At 41.6% G+C, this 19,924-nt stretch overlaps 1 protein-coding gene across 1 annotated transcript; it reads right to left on the bottom strand.

The window, feature by feature from the left end:
• Positions 1–478: 478 nt before the first annotated feature.
• Positions 479–19,343, bottom strand: kif14 (kinesin family member 14). Its single transcript, XM_069152892.1, has 29 exons — positions 18,313–19,343; positions 17,608–17,862; positions 17,352–17,439; positions 17,064–17,162; positions 16,655–16,707; positions 16,516–16,546; positions 16,141–16,248; positions 15,788–15,904; positions 15,014–15,132; positions 14,460–14,632; positions 13,221–13,368; positions 12,699–12,762; positions 12,292–12,476; positions 11,754–11,856; positions 11,442–11,599; positions 11,168–11,315; positions 10,643–10,789; positions 9,860–9,992; positions 9,156–9,249; positions 8,841–8,982; positions 7,976–8,082; positions 6,604–6,704; positions 6,044–6,274; positions 5,607–5,794; positions 4,923–5,075; positions 4,121–4,243; positions 3,847–3,921; positions 2,090–2,267; positions 479–1,709 (listed from the first exon to the last, which is right to left on the bottom strand). The coding sequence occupies exons 1-29, from the start codon at positions 19,341–19,343 to the stop codon at positions 1,336–1,338; spliced, it is 4,926 nt and encodes a 1,641-aa protein (XP_069008993.1). The 3' UTR covers positions 479–1,335.
• Between the last annotated feature and the right edge of the window lie 581 nt (positions 19,344–19,924).

Below are 19,924 nucleotides of genomic sequence, written 5' to 3'. Positions count from 1 at the left end.
CTTTCTTCTTAGCTGGACTCAGGCAGTCTCTTATTGAAGCAGAAGGGAAACCCAGGCAGTGGCGGACTCCTGAGAGCATGAGGGGAGGATGAAGAGGAGGCTGCGCAGAGGAGGAGGAGGAGGAGTGGGTGTTACTTGCAACGAGCAGAGCGGAGGGTTGCAAAAGTAGGGTTCAGGGACCTCCGGGGGCCTTTAAGTGGGTACCAAGAGGTCCAGTCAGGCTCGACTTTTGAATGAATGTGAACCCATTCACTATATAAATGGACTAGGACCATACATATTTAGATTAACACATGGTTGAATGTTCACCAACAACAGAGAGAAAATGTATAGAAATCATGAATGTCTGACCTCTTGCGATATAATTTTAGTAGTGACTACAAGGTGATTATGATAAACATGTTTAACATTTCCCGGTTACACTGTACCATAAGTGCCAATTCACATCTAATACTGTAAAACCCTTATAATGGGCAAAATATTTTATTAATTGGATAGTGACCTTGGATAAGAAAAGTACGGGTCTTTGTTAAATCAAGCAACATGAATAAATTGTAATAGGACAAGTAGCTATATCATTTTGACATAGACTTTTTTTTTTTTACCAAGTGATACACAGCACTAAAAGGACATAATACAGCACTTTGATAAAGTAAGAAGAAACCCAAAATGTACAAGTCTCTACAAGTGCAAATTGTTACAGTCAGTGTTACAAGACCAAAGCCTTAAGAAAATAGGAGAACAAAAAAATGCCTTCATACAAGGAAAAAAAAACATGCAGCAGAAGTAGAAAACAAAGACATAAATTTTTACAAAACAGCATACCTGAGCGGCTGAATATTGAAATGTTGTATGTTTCAATCAATAAAAAAAATTACACAAAAAGAAATATTCAGTGGCCTCTGAAAAATAAGAGTACAACAGTGAACGCTTTCTCTAAACATCCTCTCAATGTGACTGAAGTCTTTGCCCCGGACCCTGTATCAAAATGCCTTTAAAGTGGTGAGAAGCAAATTCTTACCAAATTAAGGAAAGAACGTAAACTATATCTCATCACCAGCTGCCTTTACACCACAGCACAAGTGACAAAATGATAGGAATTGTTACCGTGGGTTTGAAAGCAAGAAAATTGGCTGTGTGAATATGACTGCATTGCGTGTCTGATTGCACTACTGCAGTTTGTGCAGTGTTCGCTGCCTGTGATGTAACGCTACAAAAACAAATAACCCACGACGCGGCAGTAGGGCCCACCCTGAAGTTTTCTTCACGGTAACACTTAAATTCTATAGTAAATGGTGAAAAATGGTGCAAGCACATCAACAACATGAACACACATTACACCCAGTGCGGGCTGCCGTTGGACAGCACACCTGGAGCGAGGGAGTACACGACCTTACGAACAACTCGAGTTCTAACAGCACTGTGAGTGGCAGCTCTCTCTTTGGTAAAGACTTCATCCTCTGCACTCGTCTCGGAAGCAGCTGACCTTCTGCTCTCTTCTACGACCTGCTGGTTCCAGGAGCAGGACAAGGACTGCAGGGCAGAGTGGAGCTCGTCTCGTGTAGACAGAACGGTCTGAAGACAGGGAAGCTGCAGGGACGGGGCAACCGCTCCCTCCTTGGCCAGACCAGCGATCAGCTCATCAACAGCCTTCGCGGAAGAGGAGATCAGCTCTCTGCAGCTGCTGAGGTCAGAGGTTCTGTCTTTTCCTGGAAGGAGGATGGGAGGAAGATTGGTGACCCCGGCAACAACAAAAATCGGTTGCATTACATGTGTCTAAGGCTGGCGACTGGCTGTATTTCTTCATACAGCCAGTCGCAGTTAGCTACCCATCCATCAAACCTCTCAAACTCTATTACCATCTATTGTCAAATCATAGCCAGAACTAAAGTGGTATCATAGCAATTTAAAAGTAGCTGGGCAAACAAGAATCAGAATGATTCATTTTGTTTTTGGTGCCAAAATGTTTTATTACACCGTAACTGTGTCCAGAAAGCCTCTAATGCTGTGACCCAGGCATGTTTACAGTAGTCAATATGGATAAAACTCAGCTAAACTCCCTGGCTATGAGCAAGTCAAAAGCTTTCACCTTGCAGGGCTGCCGACAGAGAGGAATGCAGCTGTCTGATGGCCTGGTTCAACGCAAACAGTTTGCTCGATGTCGTCCTCAGTCTCTGCAGATGAGACGCTGAGGCCTCCTCCTCTTCCTCCTCCTCCTCCTCCTCCTCTCCTCCTCCCTCCGCCTCCTCTGGGTCAGATTCTCTCTCCTGTTTGAAAACATGAGCACACCCAAAAAAATGAGAACAAGACAGGGCAAATAATCAGGACGAAATGTAAAGCAATAAAGCAAAAATACATCTCTTAAGATACATACAAAAAGAATTAAAGAGGACACCAGTAGACAGTATACACGTAATTAAACTGATTAAGACAGACTGTCGCCAGGCTACTCTGCAGTTGAGATCTTTGTTCAAAGGTACTTCAAATGTAATGGTTTGAAGGAGTGTTAATCTCGTCCTAAACTACAGTTTCCTCAGTTTGTCTTCCATAAATCCATATTCCTGTTAGTAATGAACAATTATCAGGCTTAAGTAGTTTTCTCCCCCATATCAAATAAACGAAGTAATTTTGTAACAAAAACATTTTCTTCCAAATGCTACTTTTTTTTCCATTTGTGCCCATGTTTGAATCACGAATCAGGCTCTTCTGTAAAGAGGGAAGCTATAAAGTCAACCTTTTGGGGTTCACCGCTCTGGTACATTTAACAACGTCAGAAACACCTACATTCATGATCCATAATTACAGGACCGTATCGCATGCTTTGTTCAAAAGTCACCCTGAAAGTAGCCGTCGGAGGCTATAACTCGGGTTTATTTGACTACAATTACACCGTGGGCAGCAAAATGTCCCCGCTCCTATACGTGTCAATTATTGGTTTTTAAACAAAAAAAAAAAAAAAAAAGCTGCTAGCTTGTGTGGCTAAGATAACGGCAAACAAGCCTGTTAGCCGTGACTTATGCCACTTCATTCAACACATTCATTACGTGAACGACCACCGGGGGATGACTGCAGAGAGATAAGCTTACAGAGCATTGAGCTTTACAGGAGCAATAAAGGCTGAGCGGCATCTTTAACAGGGCTGTTGTGGAGGTGGGTATTAATCTGTATCATTTAAGCCCGTGTCGAGATGGAGGATTGTTGTTCACCTTTACATATTCAGGGGAGCTTGGCTGAGCTTGCGTTCGGTTTTTCTGCGACGGTTTAACCGCGCAAGAGCCAATCGTTTTTGTAACGAAGCTGCGTATCACTGGCAGCTAATGCTGTCAATCATTTTTCAATTTTGACCATCTTTCATTTTTATCTGGTCTTTATATTCTTAGCAAACCAGAATATGTAATATTATGAAACAAAGGGTCATACATTATTTAATGTATGGTTGTACTATATATTGATGCCAATAATCTGTTCTAATATTACACATCTACATCTAAAACCATGGCCGATACGAAAATATGTGTCGTGTTACAGAGTACTATTAAATCGAGCGGCAGCACTTAAAATTGAATTCAATTACTCCCATTGTCTGGCGGAAGACATATTTGTCTCGCACTACAGCTTCATCATGTCACCAATAATAAACAATACGAAATATAAGGAACCAAATAAATAAGGCACAGAAGGCAGGAAGTGTTGGTAACATTTCTCAGGGTTGGGTACAGACTGTCTTCATAGAATATAAAGATTTAGCTTCCTAAAATATGAAGTAAACTTTTTAGTAGTTGAGAGTGCAGAAAGTAGACACTTTACAGCTCCTAGTTCATAGTTGGTTATGTAGCTGAAACTCACCGAAATATGACAATGCATGTAGCTCTGCAGAGCACGAGCTGCATCAAGCGTCTTGGATTTTAGACTCTGCAGGACCTGGAAGCAGAGATAACAGGCACCACAGGTAAAAACTCTTAAAAAAATAATACGTATCTACTCTTTAATTAAAAGATATATTTATAGCATAGGTCACGACAAATTGTGTGATAGGATGAATAAAATATTTGTTTTTCTTCAACATGTGAAACAGGGCTGGAAGAGGAGGCAACATTTTTAAAAGATTATGAACTCTTACTTGGTTTATGGGATAAGCCAGTTGAGCCTCTCTCAGTATTTCCCTGGTGATAGTGAGGCTCTCCTCTAAGAGAGAGCGGACCCCCTTTTTGGTTCCCTTCAGCAGAGAGGTGACCACCGATTGCTGGAAAGATTCAATCATATTTACATGATCAGATTTTTAACAGCATTTCTCGGATCAGTTACTAGAGCAATAAAATACAATAAACAAAATAAATTAAGTGTTTTGGAGGTTTGGAACAGTGATTCCCAAACTGTGACATGCAAGAGCTTTGCTGAAAAGGCATAACAATTACACTCCAACTGCCAAAGTAAAAAATTAAAAAAATTAAAAAAAATTGATTAAAAACAGCAGTAACTTCATGTACGCATCATATTAAAAGTATGCAAAAATGTGTTGATAATAATTAAAATATTTTAGAAATAAAAAGGTGCCTATGATGTTAGGCATACCACTATTCATGATATGCCTTGTGGATATTTTACCTGGATTTTGAGAAACAGTTAAAAATTAAAAAATTAAAAAAGTATGCAGATTACTGTTACTGTGTTGAATTAAAATAAACAAAAAAGGAAGAATAAAAGTGTAAAGCCTGTAACACTTGAAAAAAAAATTTTAAGCATGAGATCCTACTGCACATAAACAGATCATTAACTCCCCACTTCTTGATATTTCCCTTGCTCTGAGATCCACACAGCTAATATTTCATTCTCTGGTACTGTGGAGTGGGGGGGCTTGATTACACTGAACCCCAGAGCCTTCACAGAGACAGTAGCTGCTGCGGTATTATTGGCGGTGTTACCTTGCCTGTGGCCTGGGCGCCCAGCCCCATGACGTTCAAAGGCATGCCTGTCACCACCGCCAGGTGGCCGAGTGCGAGCAACGCCGCATCCAGGCACTGACTGCTCTTCCTCCGTGCCTCCCTCACCATCGACGTGATCTCGGATTCACAACCCTGGAAAGGGAATTTTTTTTTTCGTTTCAATCAAACATCAAGTCAGCATAAACAAACTGACAAACAGGTTGAATTCAAATTGATTTAATGGCGAATCAATGCGAGCAAGCCAACACAACAGTCGACATAGTCTGAAGGGTCAGTAAATAAATTAAAATGCTCGAAAATATTAAAAATCAGGATTGAGTGGGGAAAATTGTGTGTTTAGGTGCCAAGACTGGTAAGGAATTTAGATTTATTTTCCATATATTCATGTTCTGTTTGGGGCTCAAGGTTGAGAATTCCCTCTGCTTTGCCATTTCCATAGACAGAGCTCAAACAGCTCAGAGCTAAGACCCGTCAATCAGCGCTCTGCATTTTGATGAGCCACCCCATCTCCAAACTACACAAAATTGAAAATCATTTGTCAGCTTAGATTTTTCACTCTTTTTTAAAAAAAAAAAACCTCATTTATATCCTGCAAGTGCCAGGAAAATATCAATATCATGTCACTGCATTGCTTTTTAAGTGTGGTATTTTTGTTTTGTTTACCTGAATAAGCATCTGGAAGAATCCTCCCATCTTCTTGACTTGGCTCTTGAGTTCCTCTGCGATGGTGAACAGCAGGCCGGAGGAGGGTTTAACGCCGGCCAACCACTGCGTTGTAACAAACACTGCACTCTCTATGGCGGTGGTGGCCTTGACCAGCTCAGTCTGAGCCACCAAGTTACATGCAAACACTGCAGGAAAAAAAAATTTAAATAAAAAGTTTGATCCAAATGGACCTACACACACACACACACACAAAGAAGAAAACATAACCTTGGGCCTCTTAGCTAAACAAACTGTTCTGAAATTGGATGGATCGGAATCTCATCCCAAAACTCTGCATATTTTTTTATGTTTATGAGGTCAGTTACCTAGAAATAATGAAACAGTAGCACTAGCTTGCTACTCGTCTGACTCATAACGGACAAATCGAAACTCACCATTGTCCTGAATGTCATCGTCCAGATTGTCATACAGGTCAGCAATGGTTTGGACCGCCGTGTATACCCGGTTCAGATCATAGATGAACCTATCAGCCAAGCTCTCTTCTGTCCCGCTACAACCACGCAGACGGGCCAACGACTGGCCAATCATCTCCTTGCAGATGGCGGGCATGGTGGGGTCGGTGGTGCTGGAATGGGTGGACGGAGGTTTGGTCACACCCATCAACCCTGTGTCGGTGTGTACAAAGAAGACCTCAGAAAACAGCCATACAACACGGTGTCATGGTAAATGTCCGTGTGTCACAAAATCAAGCATAGTAACCAACATGTATTTAACAGCTGTAACCCCAAATCATTGTGCATCATTTTTTTTTTTTTGGTGGAGATAAAACAACTTCTGTAACCAAGCTCCTTCAAAGATCAAATCAGACCAGTAAAAGGTATTTTCCTCATAACTGCTGTATTCCCATCCCCGTTTCCTCACTACTGGACTTAGGTCTAACATGATAATGGCGAGTGGTGTGAAATGGTTCAAGTAATTTTGTTGAGTGCCTTACCAGCAGACTGTGAGGAGCCGTTGAGGAGGCTCTGAATCGGATGGACCCGGATCTCGTAGAGACGCCCAGAGATTCTCCTACTCTTCAGCAGACTCCTGCTTCTAAAGTTAAACCAACCAGAAGCAGAGTCCTGTGAGTATACTGCCAACACTCCACATTTATATTTTTCTTAGACATTTACTTAATGCTCTCATTTGGATTGACTTTTATTATGGCATTAGGTGCAAAAGTCTGTATATTTATTGCAGCTCAAGGTTCGTCGGTACGTTCCTGTTGTACTCGTTGTACTGCTCGTCCTCTTTTCTATTCGTGTGGATTCCTGGACAGCATCTCTGTGCCATCATGTATTTGCTGACATTGCTGTAACATTACCATTGACAGACTTCTTTTACCTTCATTAATGAGGGCAGAGGGTGTTTGAATGCTTTAAACAGGGTTAAGGTAATCCGATTTTAAATGTGCTATTTTTCTTGGATTTATGTTAAACTCGGGTGTGAAAAGGGAACAAGAGAATAAACCTTAGGAGCAACCTAGAGTTGGGAAGGTCAGTAAACAGCAATGAATGGAGTCAGAGAGAGAAGTATGACGGGACCACAGACCCTGTGCCATGTTTCATTTGGCTGGGGCTGGTGGTAGTTTGGGAACCACCAGGAGCGCTTGACAAGAACAACAACAAAGTGAGGGGAAAATGTTGGGGGTTCTGCATGTGCAGCAGGTGTTGTGTGTGTGTGTGTGTGTGTGTGTGTGTGTGTGTGTGTGTGTGTGTGTGTGTGTGTGTGTGTGTGTGTGTGTGTGTGTGTGTGTGTGTGTGTGTGAAGTGAGAAACACAAGGACCTTTCGTCCCCTTTCTAAACGCCTCGGCCTTCATGGACATGAAATTAATAAACAGAGGAAATATTCTGTGGGCAGCAACTTCACGTCAACTTTTCATGGAAGGAAAAAGGACGGGTTCAATGTCATAAATATGTGCCAGGATGTAAATCATACTGTTGGAAACTAGGAGGACCTTGTGAAAATAACCAACATCTTCCAAACTGTGTGACAAAAAGGACTTTCCATGTTCCATCCACCTTTCAATTTACTATATACTGCACATCCTTTTGCTGAACACATATTAAAAAAAGTTCAATGTGAGGGCTGTGAATTCACGACACACACGCACTGAAAGCACAAACATTGTCCAAACAGGCCCCGACATGCTTAAATAAGTCCCGTACTTCCCTCAGGAACAAGTTGTGTTTTTCGGAACTTCCTTACTAACATATTTCATGGAATTGAACAAGAGCATTAATTCATTCCCTGAAATCTCATGTAAATGTAAACTGCTGGAAAAGAGGGATTGATGAATAGGAAGAGAGACCTGGATAATTACCTTCGGCGAGAGAAGGAGGAGGTGGAAGCAGAGGAGGTCGATATATCTTGCTCCCACTCATCATCGGGGTCATAAAACACGTAGTCATCTTTAGAGGTGGAATCCCCCTGCGGAGAGTAAACTACTGCTGACATTCCCGCTCTCATTTATTCAACTTAATGAGAAAAGCACACCAAAGTGAGGCAGCGTCACTCCTTCAGGCATAAAACAACCTATTCTGGACTGTAAATAAGGTCAAACGCCTGGGAAACTGGCAATTGAGCGTGAGCTTTACATCAGCCTCTGAATATGCAGAATGAGGAAGAGACAGGCTGACTTGCTCAATATGCTTTACTCAACACGCGTCATGCATTTATCTTATTCGAACACTGGTCAAATAAAGGCGCAAGTGCACACAAGCTTTCTATGAATTTATCAGCTTGATCGTAAATCTACTTATTGCATATTCTTCCAAATTATGAAATCCTTAAGAGTATAAATAAGTTTCAGATATAAATTACACAATCACAATCACTCTGATTGTATGCAGAATGTCAAATACATGTGGGCAATAAAGTGGCATAAACAATCGCTCAGGCCAACTACAGAGGCTAAAAAAAAAACAAAAAAAACTGTCCGTAAGACTGGGAAACACCATCGATACGACGAAGACATTTACACCTAAAGGCAATTCAGGGTTTCTAATTTACAAGTACAAGTCCAGGTCATTTTCATATTAGAAATCAACTGCATTTGTAAAATATCAGTAACATTTTCAGGTGTCACACATATCAACATAATACCCACTCAATATTTTTTAAGATCGTAAAATAATCATTCAATCAAAAGTGATGAATTAAAAGGCAGAACTGATTTAATGGCAAACCTGGTCGAGCTCCCTCATGGCTGCCATGTTGTTCTGGAACTTGTCCAGGCTCCAGAAAGTGGAGATCCCCAGCTTTGTGTTTTGAACTCGCACTTGTAGCAGATTGCCTTTCTGCAGGTTCTCACTGTCAGAGCTTTCATGTCTAAAACACACAAAGATGATATTTGGATTTTTCTGAAATGCTGAAAATTTGAATAATGAGCAGGCAAAATGCAAATAATTCTTAAACTCAATGTGAAGCTTCACTGGGTTTATAATGAATTATTGTTGCGTTTGTAACACAAATGATATCGTGTGAAAACTGTCTTTGTATACCTGCTGAAGACTGTGTGTTTCTTCAGCATGGCACTGATTTTATTGGCTTCCTCAATCATCAAGGACAACTTCATGGAGTCCCACTGTGGACGGACTGGAACAGAGAAATTAAGCATTAACTTGACAGCAACCAGCAGCCTGGAGTCAGAGAGCATCTGGCTGAGATTAGCTTTACTTAGTAGCACTGGATTGTACATTGAAGGGATTCACTTTATAAGAACAGTTAAGTTACACGTTAACAAAAGTCATTGGCACTTTTTATTTGCTTTTTTATTCCAATACACGTGATTGAAAGACTTACGTCCCTGAAACTGCCCTCTACAGTCTGTTAGAATAAAAAGCTCACAAGTTCTAAGCCTAAAGGAAACATTTCATCTCATACCGGAGCCTATCAATGTAATACATAATGAATGCAATTTAGTTAGATTTATACATTTACTATACATTGTGTGGTTTCATTATAGATGAATCACAATACAAATTAAAGTTGTTAATCACTTTACAATAAATTGCATACTACATATGTTATATGGCCTCTCTGCCTCCTGTGCTTCTATTTAACTCATGTCCAGTAATTCTGTATTTCAATACTTCTGGCTTTAAGGCAAACCTGTCCCATCTGGACCTCCACTTAACATGGTGTGCCTTCTCATTGCATCTTCCTTACTCCAGGATTTGTTCAGTACTAATTTACAAACTCTCACCGTTATGGGGAGTGTGGTTTTCCCTGAAAGCTCTTTTTTTCTGCATTTCCTCCAGCTCTTTGCTGATCTTTTTCTTCTCCGCCTCCAGAGCATCGACAATCCTCGCCTGGCACACATTGTGTTCTTCCATCGCCTGGAGTGAATCATGGTAATGTAAACAATATTAAAAACCATCGGGCTAAAACTTTTTGTCTGCGGTTAAGCTCCACCATGGCTCAGAACACATCCCAAATGGCCCATTGGTTAAGCATAAAACTCTGTGTCAGCGTATTTTCTTCAGCCTCTCAAGTTCATTTCATGTCATGAAAAATCATGAGACTGAGTGAGTGAAGGAGATGATGTCATTATATAATAAATACACTGACTTCTGAGGATCAAGAAAAGAAAAAAATATATAAAATGACTGAAATAAGACCTGTTTAAAATGTCATACATACAACAGATCTACCACCCACTCTGACTATAAGCCTGTTAAATGATCCTATTGTGTGGTCAAAGAGTTAACTCATCAGTGGTGAAAGCTAAAAATGAGATTTGGAAAACGGATCACTAAAATATGATGAAGAATTTGAAAGACACTGACAGCTGGATCAAGCAGAGGACAATTTTGTGTGTGTGTGTGTGTGTGTGTGTGTGTGTGTGTGTGTGTGTGTGTGTGTGTGTGTGTGTGTGTGTGTGTGTGTGTGAGACAGAATAAAAACCATTCAGTATAGAAAAAAAACATCCCAGGAATTTTTCAAATAAAGAGAAAATAGAACATGCTGTAGTGTTGCGAGTCCTGACCTTGGCCTCCATGTGCAGACGAAGGCGTTTCTTCTGGGTGTCCACCTCCTGCTCCAGTTCCTGCTTGGCCATCTTGAGCTCTGCCATCTGGCTGGCCACCGTCTGCTTGTCCAACTCCTGCCGACGCTTCTGCTCAGTCTCCTCATTCTGTAAGAATGGCCTGTTAGTATTACTCTGTACTGCTTACATAAACTAACAGGGTGTGAGGACATGCAGAAGTTTGCACTGTTTGATGGTTCAGTTAAAAGGTTTAAGGAAGTATACCTATTACTTTCAATTGGTTGTTTTTACAGTTGGTGATACCTACACGCACATTGACTTACAATAACTACAATAGAAGTACAGCAAACAATCAGTGGACTGTCAGTCCCACACAAACAGGCCATGGGCAAGAACTATGGTTCCCTGAGCATGCACATCAATTGGTAGATCATAAATGATGATGATCATAAATGGAGCAGAAATGCAAGGCAACTAGACCTCCTTTGAATAAAAAAAAGAAGTGAGTGTTTAAATGTTGTATACCAGCTCTTTTTCCAGGGCTCGGATCTTGTCTTCATACAGCGATTTCTGGTCAGATAACTCTTTCTGAGCCATCTCCTTTGCCATCTGGATTCCCTGCATCATCTCCTCTTTTGCCTTTAAATGGGCTTCTTCAATTTCTGCCTCAAGCCTGGGACACACAAAAATGGCTTAAAGGGAATTCTGACTTTAATTAATAGTTCACAAATAGAGGACATGAAAAAGAATATGAGCAGAGGAATCCAAAACACATTTATTTTGGTCTGTTTTCACTCACTGTGCTCTTTGAGCCACAAGTAGTTCATTTTTAGCAAATTCAAAGTCTTTGTGACCTTCGCCTGCATCTGTCCAGCATGACACACGCTTCCCAGACTGCACCTCTGCTGGATGATTGAAGCGGAAGTAGTGGTCTCCACCAAGAATCACCCTGTCACCCTAGAGGCCAAATGAATAAACACAGATGAGAAGAGTGAAGGAGGCTGGTTAGTTTGATTTGTTACATGTGAAATTCCCTAAATCTAAGTTCCGCCATAACAAAAGATGATGATAAACTTTTAGAAAAGCTAGGAAAACATTGTACTCTACTTACATGGTGCAGGACAGTGGATTCAGAGATGAGGTTCCCATTAACAAAGGTCTTGGCATTTTCCATAGGAATAATGCTGACAGTGTTGTGGATGTTGGATATGACACTTAAATAAAAAACACAAAGCACATTTTGAAATTAATTTAATTCCCATGTTGAACTAACATGCAGACAGGCTATTAATCGCAGTGGATTCGTATCTTTTAACTCTTCATAAGTTTAGTTATTTATTCACTTGGATTCCATTATGCAGCCATACTTATTGTTACACTGGCTGCTGATTAATGCTACTTCTGGAAACTGACATTTTAGGATAACTCTCAGTATTATAACAACATTGCACAGCAAAGTCTTCCTCTAAAATGTAATTTATAATTTTTTTTTTCCAGACTCATTATTATTCTCTTGTTTACTACAGTTGTGGACTTTTTAGAAATAAATATAAGTGTAAGACTGGCCAGACTGCAAACAGAGGACATGATGCTTATTCAACTGAACAGAAGGTCATTGCTTTCACACTCCTTCAGGGATTCATTCTCACCAGTGCTGGTCAGCAATAAGAGCCCCAGTCAGCTGGATGTCGTGGCTGGAGTCCGATTTGAGCTTGCCCGCTGTGGTTCGACCCTCCTTGATCATGTAAAGAAGCATCTCGGACAGCTGAGGATCCTCGTTCAGATTCACCAGGTTGGGAAGACGATTGTCCACTTTGAATGTCACACCTGCTTTCTAGTAATACAAAGAAAGGAACACTTACAGAGCTTGTTTAATGCTTCTTCTGTAACACAAACCCAGGCATCCTTAAAACAGCGTGTTTTCAAAGTTTGTTATTTTGACCTTTTAGGTTTGGCAGAGTCAAAAGAAGATTGTACACAACAAAATCAACAGTACTGTGCAGAGGAAGTTACAAAAGGACAATGGAAATAAATGTAAAAAAAAAATAAAAAATACCTGCAACTCTCTGGTCTCTTCACGTTTGCGAATTTCTGCTTGCTCAAGTTTCTCTCTCCACGCCCTGAAAATAGAATAAAATAGAACCTGGGGTTGAGTTCTGTCGTGTTAATCTGAGATATATCCTCAATTCAATCACTTCTAAACCTTCCCACTGCCTAACATTTATATAAAAAGGAAAACAGCAACCCTAAAAATGATTTGTTTTCTTTTTTTTATATATATATATATATATATATATTTGAATGTGACCTTGTATTTTTACCTAGAATTAAAACTGTAATCTTTATACATTTGTATAATTTAATTAAATGAATATGTATGAATACAAAAATTTACATTTTTGCAAATATACTATGCCTGTGACCAGAATAGGAGTTTGATACACAATAACATGCAAGTAGGTTTCTCCAAAATCCACTACAGCTTTCACTTTGACCCCCACAAAAACAAAAAACTGTTTATTTCTGGGTGATTTCAAAAGAATACAAATAATGTTACTATTATTGCAGTAATACCAACCGGTTGGCTTCGACCATTTCTCTCTCTTGCTGACAAAGTTTGTTCTTTAGGGTGAAGATCTCCTGCTGGAACAACCTGACTCTGTCTGGTTCGACGCCCTGGGAGCTCATCTGGGCTGCCCGCAGTTTCTCCACCTCTGCCTTCAGGTCTAAAACACACAGAAAATTCCAAAATTGTTTTATACAAAGATGAATGTAGCAGCTTTGATTAAATGTTAAGACAAAACTGCAGGGAGTTTGAGAAAAGTCCTGAGAAGATGCGACATCAAAAGAGGCCACAGAACTATTCAGATTTGGTCAGTGAACTGCCGAACGATGTCACTCATGAAAGACAATTTAATGAGCAACATTGACCTGATTTGTAATGTCTGAGACATATTCACTCTCAACGTCTCACACTGACAGGCGATGTGAGAGAAATCCACAGCAAGAGCTCCCCTTAGTGCTAAAAATGTCAAACAGCAGTGCGATCAGCTCATGAAAAATAATACTTGCATGACAGTTAGCCGCCATGTGCAACTGACAGTGCATAAATATGGCCTGGAGGCAAGGTTAGGGCCAGGCTTTAATTTCTACTGGATAGCTGCATGAGCCGGTGATGGATAGACAGGAGGGTATGTGGGACAGAGGGAGAGAGAAAGAGATCAAGAGCAAAGTCTCAAACAGAAAGACATTCATACATAAAGAGAAACCGAAAGACTGTGAGTCAAACAAAGGCAAAAAGAAAGAGCGATGATGGAGGAGCTAAAGGACAGACAGCTACCATTGGTTTTCCTTGTGAATAAGGACATACAGGTGTGGTTCTGTTCGAGTAGGACAGCAGATGCTCAGGTTCTTTGTGAACCTTCCAGCAAAAAAAGGATCCCTTTAACATCAAAATCATCATCAAGGGCTTTTGTTAGCCTGCCTCCTTTTCCCTCTCTGTCGCTGATGTCACAGTCTACGGTGGCCAAAGATTTATCTCTGCAACATCATCTCCCTCCCAACCAGCACCGTCAACATACTGTGTCATAAGTGTGTGAACCAGAATCACTGAAAAGCAGGCTGCTACAGACAGCGGTGAAGATTCGAGCTCACAAGTTCGGAAACACACTGAAAAATAAAATAAAACAATTTATGACCACTATTGCTGAGGCTTAGCTAAATAAACAGGTTGTAGAAATGGACTAAATTGTAGTTTTAACAAAATTATATCATTTAACTACAACATGAGTGAATGTGGATGTTATGGATGGCTGACCTCTGATGAGCTTGGCACTGGTGTCCTCATTGACCTTGGCCACGTTAATGATTGTGCGGGCCTGCTGGGCGTAGCGCAGAGTGCTCAGGGTCTCTTCCACGCTGCTGCCCGCCGGGCTCAGAGTGGCGATCATGGCAGTCTTCGAGTTTCCACCGAGGCTCTCTTTCAACAGCCTGCAGGAGAAAATAAAAATAGTAATAATAAAAAAAATGGGACTCAGTCAAGATCCTCCTCAAATAAAAATGCTGACCAAGTAAAAAAAAACAAAAACATTTTGAAATCGTTTTGGTGAGATTGTCTTTTTAGTTGGTTGAATATGTCCATATTTATGACTCATTTCAGTTCATATACTGCATTTTCTATTTTATAGGTGCTGTGAATGTCTTGTTCAAAAAAAGTCTGTCTTAGATATGAATCTATCACACACAACTTCACATACAATAGTTTTCTTTGCTTGTTCCTTGACCGCTTTTCTTTATTTTTCTGATCAAATAAAGAATAATAAAGAGGGCTTACAAAACAAAAAAATTGTGTGTACAGTAGTGTTTGCTCACCATGTAAGAACAGACTCTCTGTACGGTATGAAGACCTTCTTCCTGCTCAGTGCCTGTTCTGATAATGCAGAGATGACCTTTCCAAGTGTGAGCAGGGATTTGTTAATGCTCGCACCCTCCTGCAATGACACAGAAATATTGGCTTTACCTGTTTTGAATATGTATTTTATGAGACTGCACGGATGAAAATGTTACTACAATGTAAATAACCCTGCAAGAAACATTTTTAATAAACTGCAATCTTGCTAAAGTACATGAGAGGTTTATCCAAAACCATTACCTTTCATAATCAAGGAAACAAGATTTTTAGAATAACATTGATTGATACAACACAAAACCAGCTAGCTACAATACCAGTCTTGATACAACACATTTCATATACAGTTTCTGTGAGAATGAAGCATCCTGGGACATAAATTGAACAAATGGGTGTGAATACATTAGATCTTGAAGAAATCTCAGTCTAATAATCGACTGAGGATACAACTCATGATTAAATGTTTGTTATTGATTTCTGTAGACCATTACTGTTACTGCTTAGGTTTTGACATGTCAAAATGAAAAATGGGCATCACAAATTTCAGGACCCGAGGTGATACCTAAGAGCGACAAATACTTTACACTGTACACAAAACACAAAGATTTTCAGTTAATAAGGAAACAAACCATGAAATATGTGAGCAGCCATAACCAAGGATAGAAATGTGTGTGTGTGTGTGTGTGTGTGTGTGTGTGTGTGCGTGCGTGCGTGCGTGCGTGCGTGCGTGCGTGTACCCTGAGACGGTCTCCACTTGTCTGGGCCGAGTTACAGCGTTCGCTGCCTGCGAGATCGACCAGGTTGATCCTGCTGGTGATGCTGTGGTCGTGTTCCTCTCCCTCCACAAACTCAGTCTGCACACAAAGACAAACGGACTGAAACAACATTCAGCTAACACACCCCGGTAAGCTGTCACTCCAGCATTAACGCACAAGATGTATAATTTGCTTAACTTTTCATTTTCTTAACTACCTGCAAAAGCAAATGTGGCCTTATGTCTAGTTTTCATACATATCTTAGGCTCTCTTGAGCGATTTAGATTTAGAGGGAATGATGTGTCACAGGGTAATGTCGGGTCAGGAGGCCATACCTTAGTCTGGGTCATAACCAGAGTGAAGACAGAATGAGATCTGGAGCTCTTGTCGTTCATTCCAGTGGCTGCTGTGGCTCTCTGCTTGTTGCCCAGCTGCAGCCAACCCTGGAAACAAAAGGACACTGTCAGTCATGACTGCTTCTCTCGGGGGGCGGGGGGGGGGGGGGGGGGGGGTGTCTCTCGTGGAGTTCACTTCTATCGTGTGCCTGTTGCTGCACTTTCACATTAGGTCAAATGTTGATGCCTGTATTGCTGCATGGAGGATTTGTCTACTTGACACTGAACCCTGACTAGCTCACTCATTCAAAGTTGTTCTTAAAAGGCATCAGCTACAGGTTGGAAGAAGATAGCTTGACAGCAGCTTCAACCTACCTGAATGTCTTTGTAAGAGCTCACCACATTCCTGTGAAGACATAACAAAGTGAGCAATTCAGCAAAACATTCCTTTTAGGGATGTTCTTCTGGCCTTTATTGAAGCAGAATAAAGCAAAAGAAAGAAAGATTTTCGTACGCAGAGAGCTCAGCAACATAGGGACCATGGACTGGATGCTCCCGCACTCTCAGCTGGAAAAAAAACAGAGCAACTATGTTTTATCTTGACTCGACATATTCTCTGGTTATTCACTGATAGTAAAAAAATACATAAATATCCCTGTGGCATTATGAGGAAGAGTAAATCTCGTGTGATCATCGGGTAAATGTCACTTTCTTTTCACCAATGGGCAAAAATAAATAAATAAATGTAGCTGCCCATTACACTAAACGCAAACTACATTCTTTCAATATAATCTTTAAATCAGGATATGTGCCACATCGGCGAGAATAAAAAAAAATAACTTTCAAGCCGCATTAAAAAATATAAACACTTTTCCAATTCCGTGTTTTCTGGAGTGACTTTCAGTAATTTCCAAACTACTCACAGGCATCCTCCTCTGGTTCGGCTCATCTCTGGTCACCAGCAGGTCATGGATCTTCTCATTGTACACTTCAAAGTAACTCATCTCAACATGACATTTGACCTGAAATATAAAGGACCCAAATGGATGATTTGATACATGATACAACACACTTTCAAGTATTTCAATGGTTAGAAAGTTTTCTGAGGATGAAGTGGAGCTTCTAGATTGTTCAAGTAAAAATGTCTTGGAATGTAGATATTTTAAAACAAGCAATTAACTGGCAAGCAATTGTTCCATTTGACATCTTGCCTCTTCATTTTCCATTGAGGCCAATCTGGAGAACAGCTGCCGGCAGAAACGTGGGATAACCCCCGCCTCCTCCTCAAAACCCATCATCCTGCAAAAACAATAATTTTAAGCTCATCAAACACAGATTGCAATTTCAAAAAAAACATTTCAAGAGCAGCATGAATTTTTAAGACTAAAAAAGCTCAGGTTGTAAGAGGGGACCTGATTTAACGTTGCTAAAAAAGGCCTGTGGTAAAGTAAAAACCAAAACACTCACGTGTATGATTTGCCTGAACCTGTCTGGCCGTAAGCAAACAGGCAGGTGTTAAATCCTTCGAAGGCCCTCAGCAGCAGAGGTTTGGCCAGAGTCTCATACACCATCTGCTGGCCTGCGAAGCCGGGGTCACCGTCATCCACCGAGCAGAAAGAGAAGTCGTATGTGAAGGAGTAGCTCTGTTTGGAGTCTGGGTGCTGGACGACAGTCTCCTGGCCGTTCATGTAGATGACCTGTGAGGCCTTCTCTGCTTTCTCCCTATAACCGAGCAGAAAATGCAAAGACATATCAAAAGTGGATTTTTTTTATTTATTTATTTTTTCCTGACTGTATATCAACAAATTAAAAAAAAAAAAAAAAAACTATACATTATTTGGAGTTTGATTGTTATTTCCCAAGCTTAGGTAAACAGCTTCAAGGCCATTTCAAGCTAATAATGTTTAAAACCTGTCTGGAAATACAAAGTCCTAATGCTGTAAATTACTTCAGTTGTCATATTGCCAAACAATTCCTGAAATATCATAACATTTCCAGAACCCGGGCTCGGGAATACATCTTCTATAAATGCTTGGCCAAATACTCCTCACACTATCTGATTCATGCTGGAGGGAAAGTGGGTGTGTCAGCATTGTCAGCTAGCTTTCAGCAGGTTTAGTGTAATCATCAGACGTGCATCTGCTCCAGAAGACCAACCATCCGCTGACAAACCTGGCACTGAAAGGACGGACCCGGACAGCCACGGTCACGGCGCTGTTCTCCATCTTAAATGAATCCTGCTGCCTCAGAGCCTCACTGGGACGAGACAGGAGGTGTTCCGTAGATGCCGGAGCTGGAGCTGGGGCAGGGGTCCTGACCTGGGCCACGTCTCCCTGCTGGTTCGAGGTGGTCGTCTTTCTCACCTGCAGCGCGGCGCTGGGTCTGTGCGCGCCCGCGGACGCCTTGCTGACCCGAGCAGCCGGGACGGGGTTCGTGGCTTCGGCTTGCTGTGCTCGAGGTTTGGGCCTCTCGAGACTTGCAGATTTGACCGCCGCCGGTTTGGGTGCTTCTTTCCCCGCCAGCCTCTCGAACACGTCCCTCCTGCTGGCGATTTTCTCAAACGGGGTCTTTTTGGTTGGAGTTTTAAAGGTGTCGGGCCGGTCTTCAAGTTGCCTACCCGTGGAGGAAGACGCGGAAGAAGACGAGGGCGTCTTGCTGTGAGTCAACCTCCCCCGAGTCTCCACTCCTTTGCTCTTAGAGGCAGTTTCTCTTAAACTCGTGGACCTGAATAACCCGGGTGTCCTGCCGTTTGGTTCGCCGAGAACTCTCGGCGTCGGCTGCAGACCCGCACCGCTGACCCCGTGTGCGCCTTTAACCATCGAGGGAGTCCTGGTCCTGCGTTGCAGAGTCAGTCTTTTCTCCGGAGCCGGCGTGGTGTTCTGGCTGCTGTCAGTCATGGTTTTCTCCGCTGGTTCGGCTCCAGTCTTCCTCCTTGATCTCCTCTGCAGGGTGAGTCGGCCCCGGTAGGGAGTCTGCACCCCGCTGCCGCTTTTTGACAGCGCAGAGACGACATACGTCCTGTTGACAGGTCGGCTTTTATCATGCGTGCTGTCTTCACTCGCCGATTCTCTGGATGTCGGCTCACTTTTGCCGAGCGTTGTTGTGCCTGGTGATTTCCGGCCGGGTGTCCTGGACGTTGGTGCTGACAGTAGATGGTCATAATAAGCGGCGTGCTTCCTCGTTTGTACACTAAATATCGACATAGCTGCCGGCTAATAAAAATAATAAAAAAAAAACGTTAAAACGAATTATCTAGTTAGCGCAACTGCAGTGCAGTTGCCGTTATCTACGCTAGTACACGACATGGAAAGACGTGTAAAGACGGACGTAAAGTACGACTTGTTAAAAGCGAACATAAATCAATTCGAATAAAATTGTAGTTATGCAGACGCGAACAGAGCTACTTTTGTTATTGTCCTTCGCTTCCGGCCTTCCCCGCTTCAATTTCAAATCGGCTCCGTCAGTGAGTGCTGATTGGCTGAATTCTCGGCGATATTTACGTCACGTCTGCAGCCTTGCAGACCAGGGGCGGTGCTGTAAGGAGGGCGTTCCATGCAGGTACGTTGGACTTACGCTAGGTGGCGGCATAATGTTGTTGTATATCATACCAGCTCAGGACGAGTTTAACTGCAGCCAGTGGGGGGAAAAAAAAAAATGCGCTACTCGTGTTTTTCTTTCTAAAATTAGCACTTTCCGTTAAAAAAAAAAGGGGATGTATCCTTAATACTTTCAATAACAACAACGGAAATTCAAGGGAAGACTGAGAAATGTGGGGGGAATTTTC

This window comes from Embiotoca jacksoni, unplaced genomic scaffold (assembly GCF_022577435.1).
Source record: "Embiotoca jacksoni isolate LCO1_2020_lvr unplaced genomic scaffold, fEmbJac1.0.p SCAF_19, whole genome shotgun sequence".
Classification (NCBI taxonomy): domain Eukaryota; kingdom Metazoa; phylum Chordata; class Actinopteri; family Embiotocidae; genus Embiotoca; species Embiotoca jacksoni.
Note: the sequence above shows the minus strand (reverse complement) of the source record. Positions and strands in the feature narration are given on the sequence as shown.

Bases quoted from the DNA above. Each gene is read 5' to 3' on its own strand.
- kif14 (XM_069152892.1), bottom strand. From the start codon at position 19,343: ATGTCGATATTTAGTGTACAAACGAGGAAGCACGCCGCTTATTATGAC. The intron at 17,163-17,351 runs GCAAGATGTCAA...TTTATATTTCAG, and splicing joins CCTCAATGGAAAATGAAGAG to GTCAAATGTCATGTTGAGAT. The intron at 12,477-12,698 runs GTATTTTTTATT...TTGTATTACTAG, and splicing joins AAGAGACCAGAGAGTTGCAG to AAAGCAGGTGTGACATTCAA.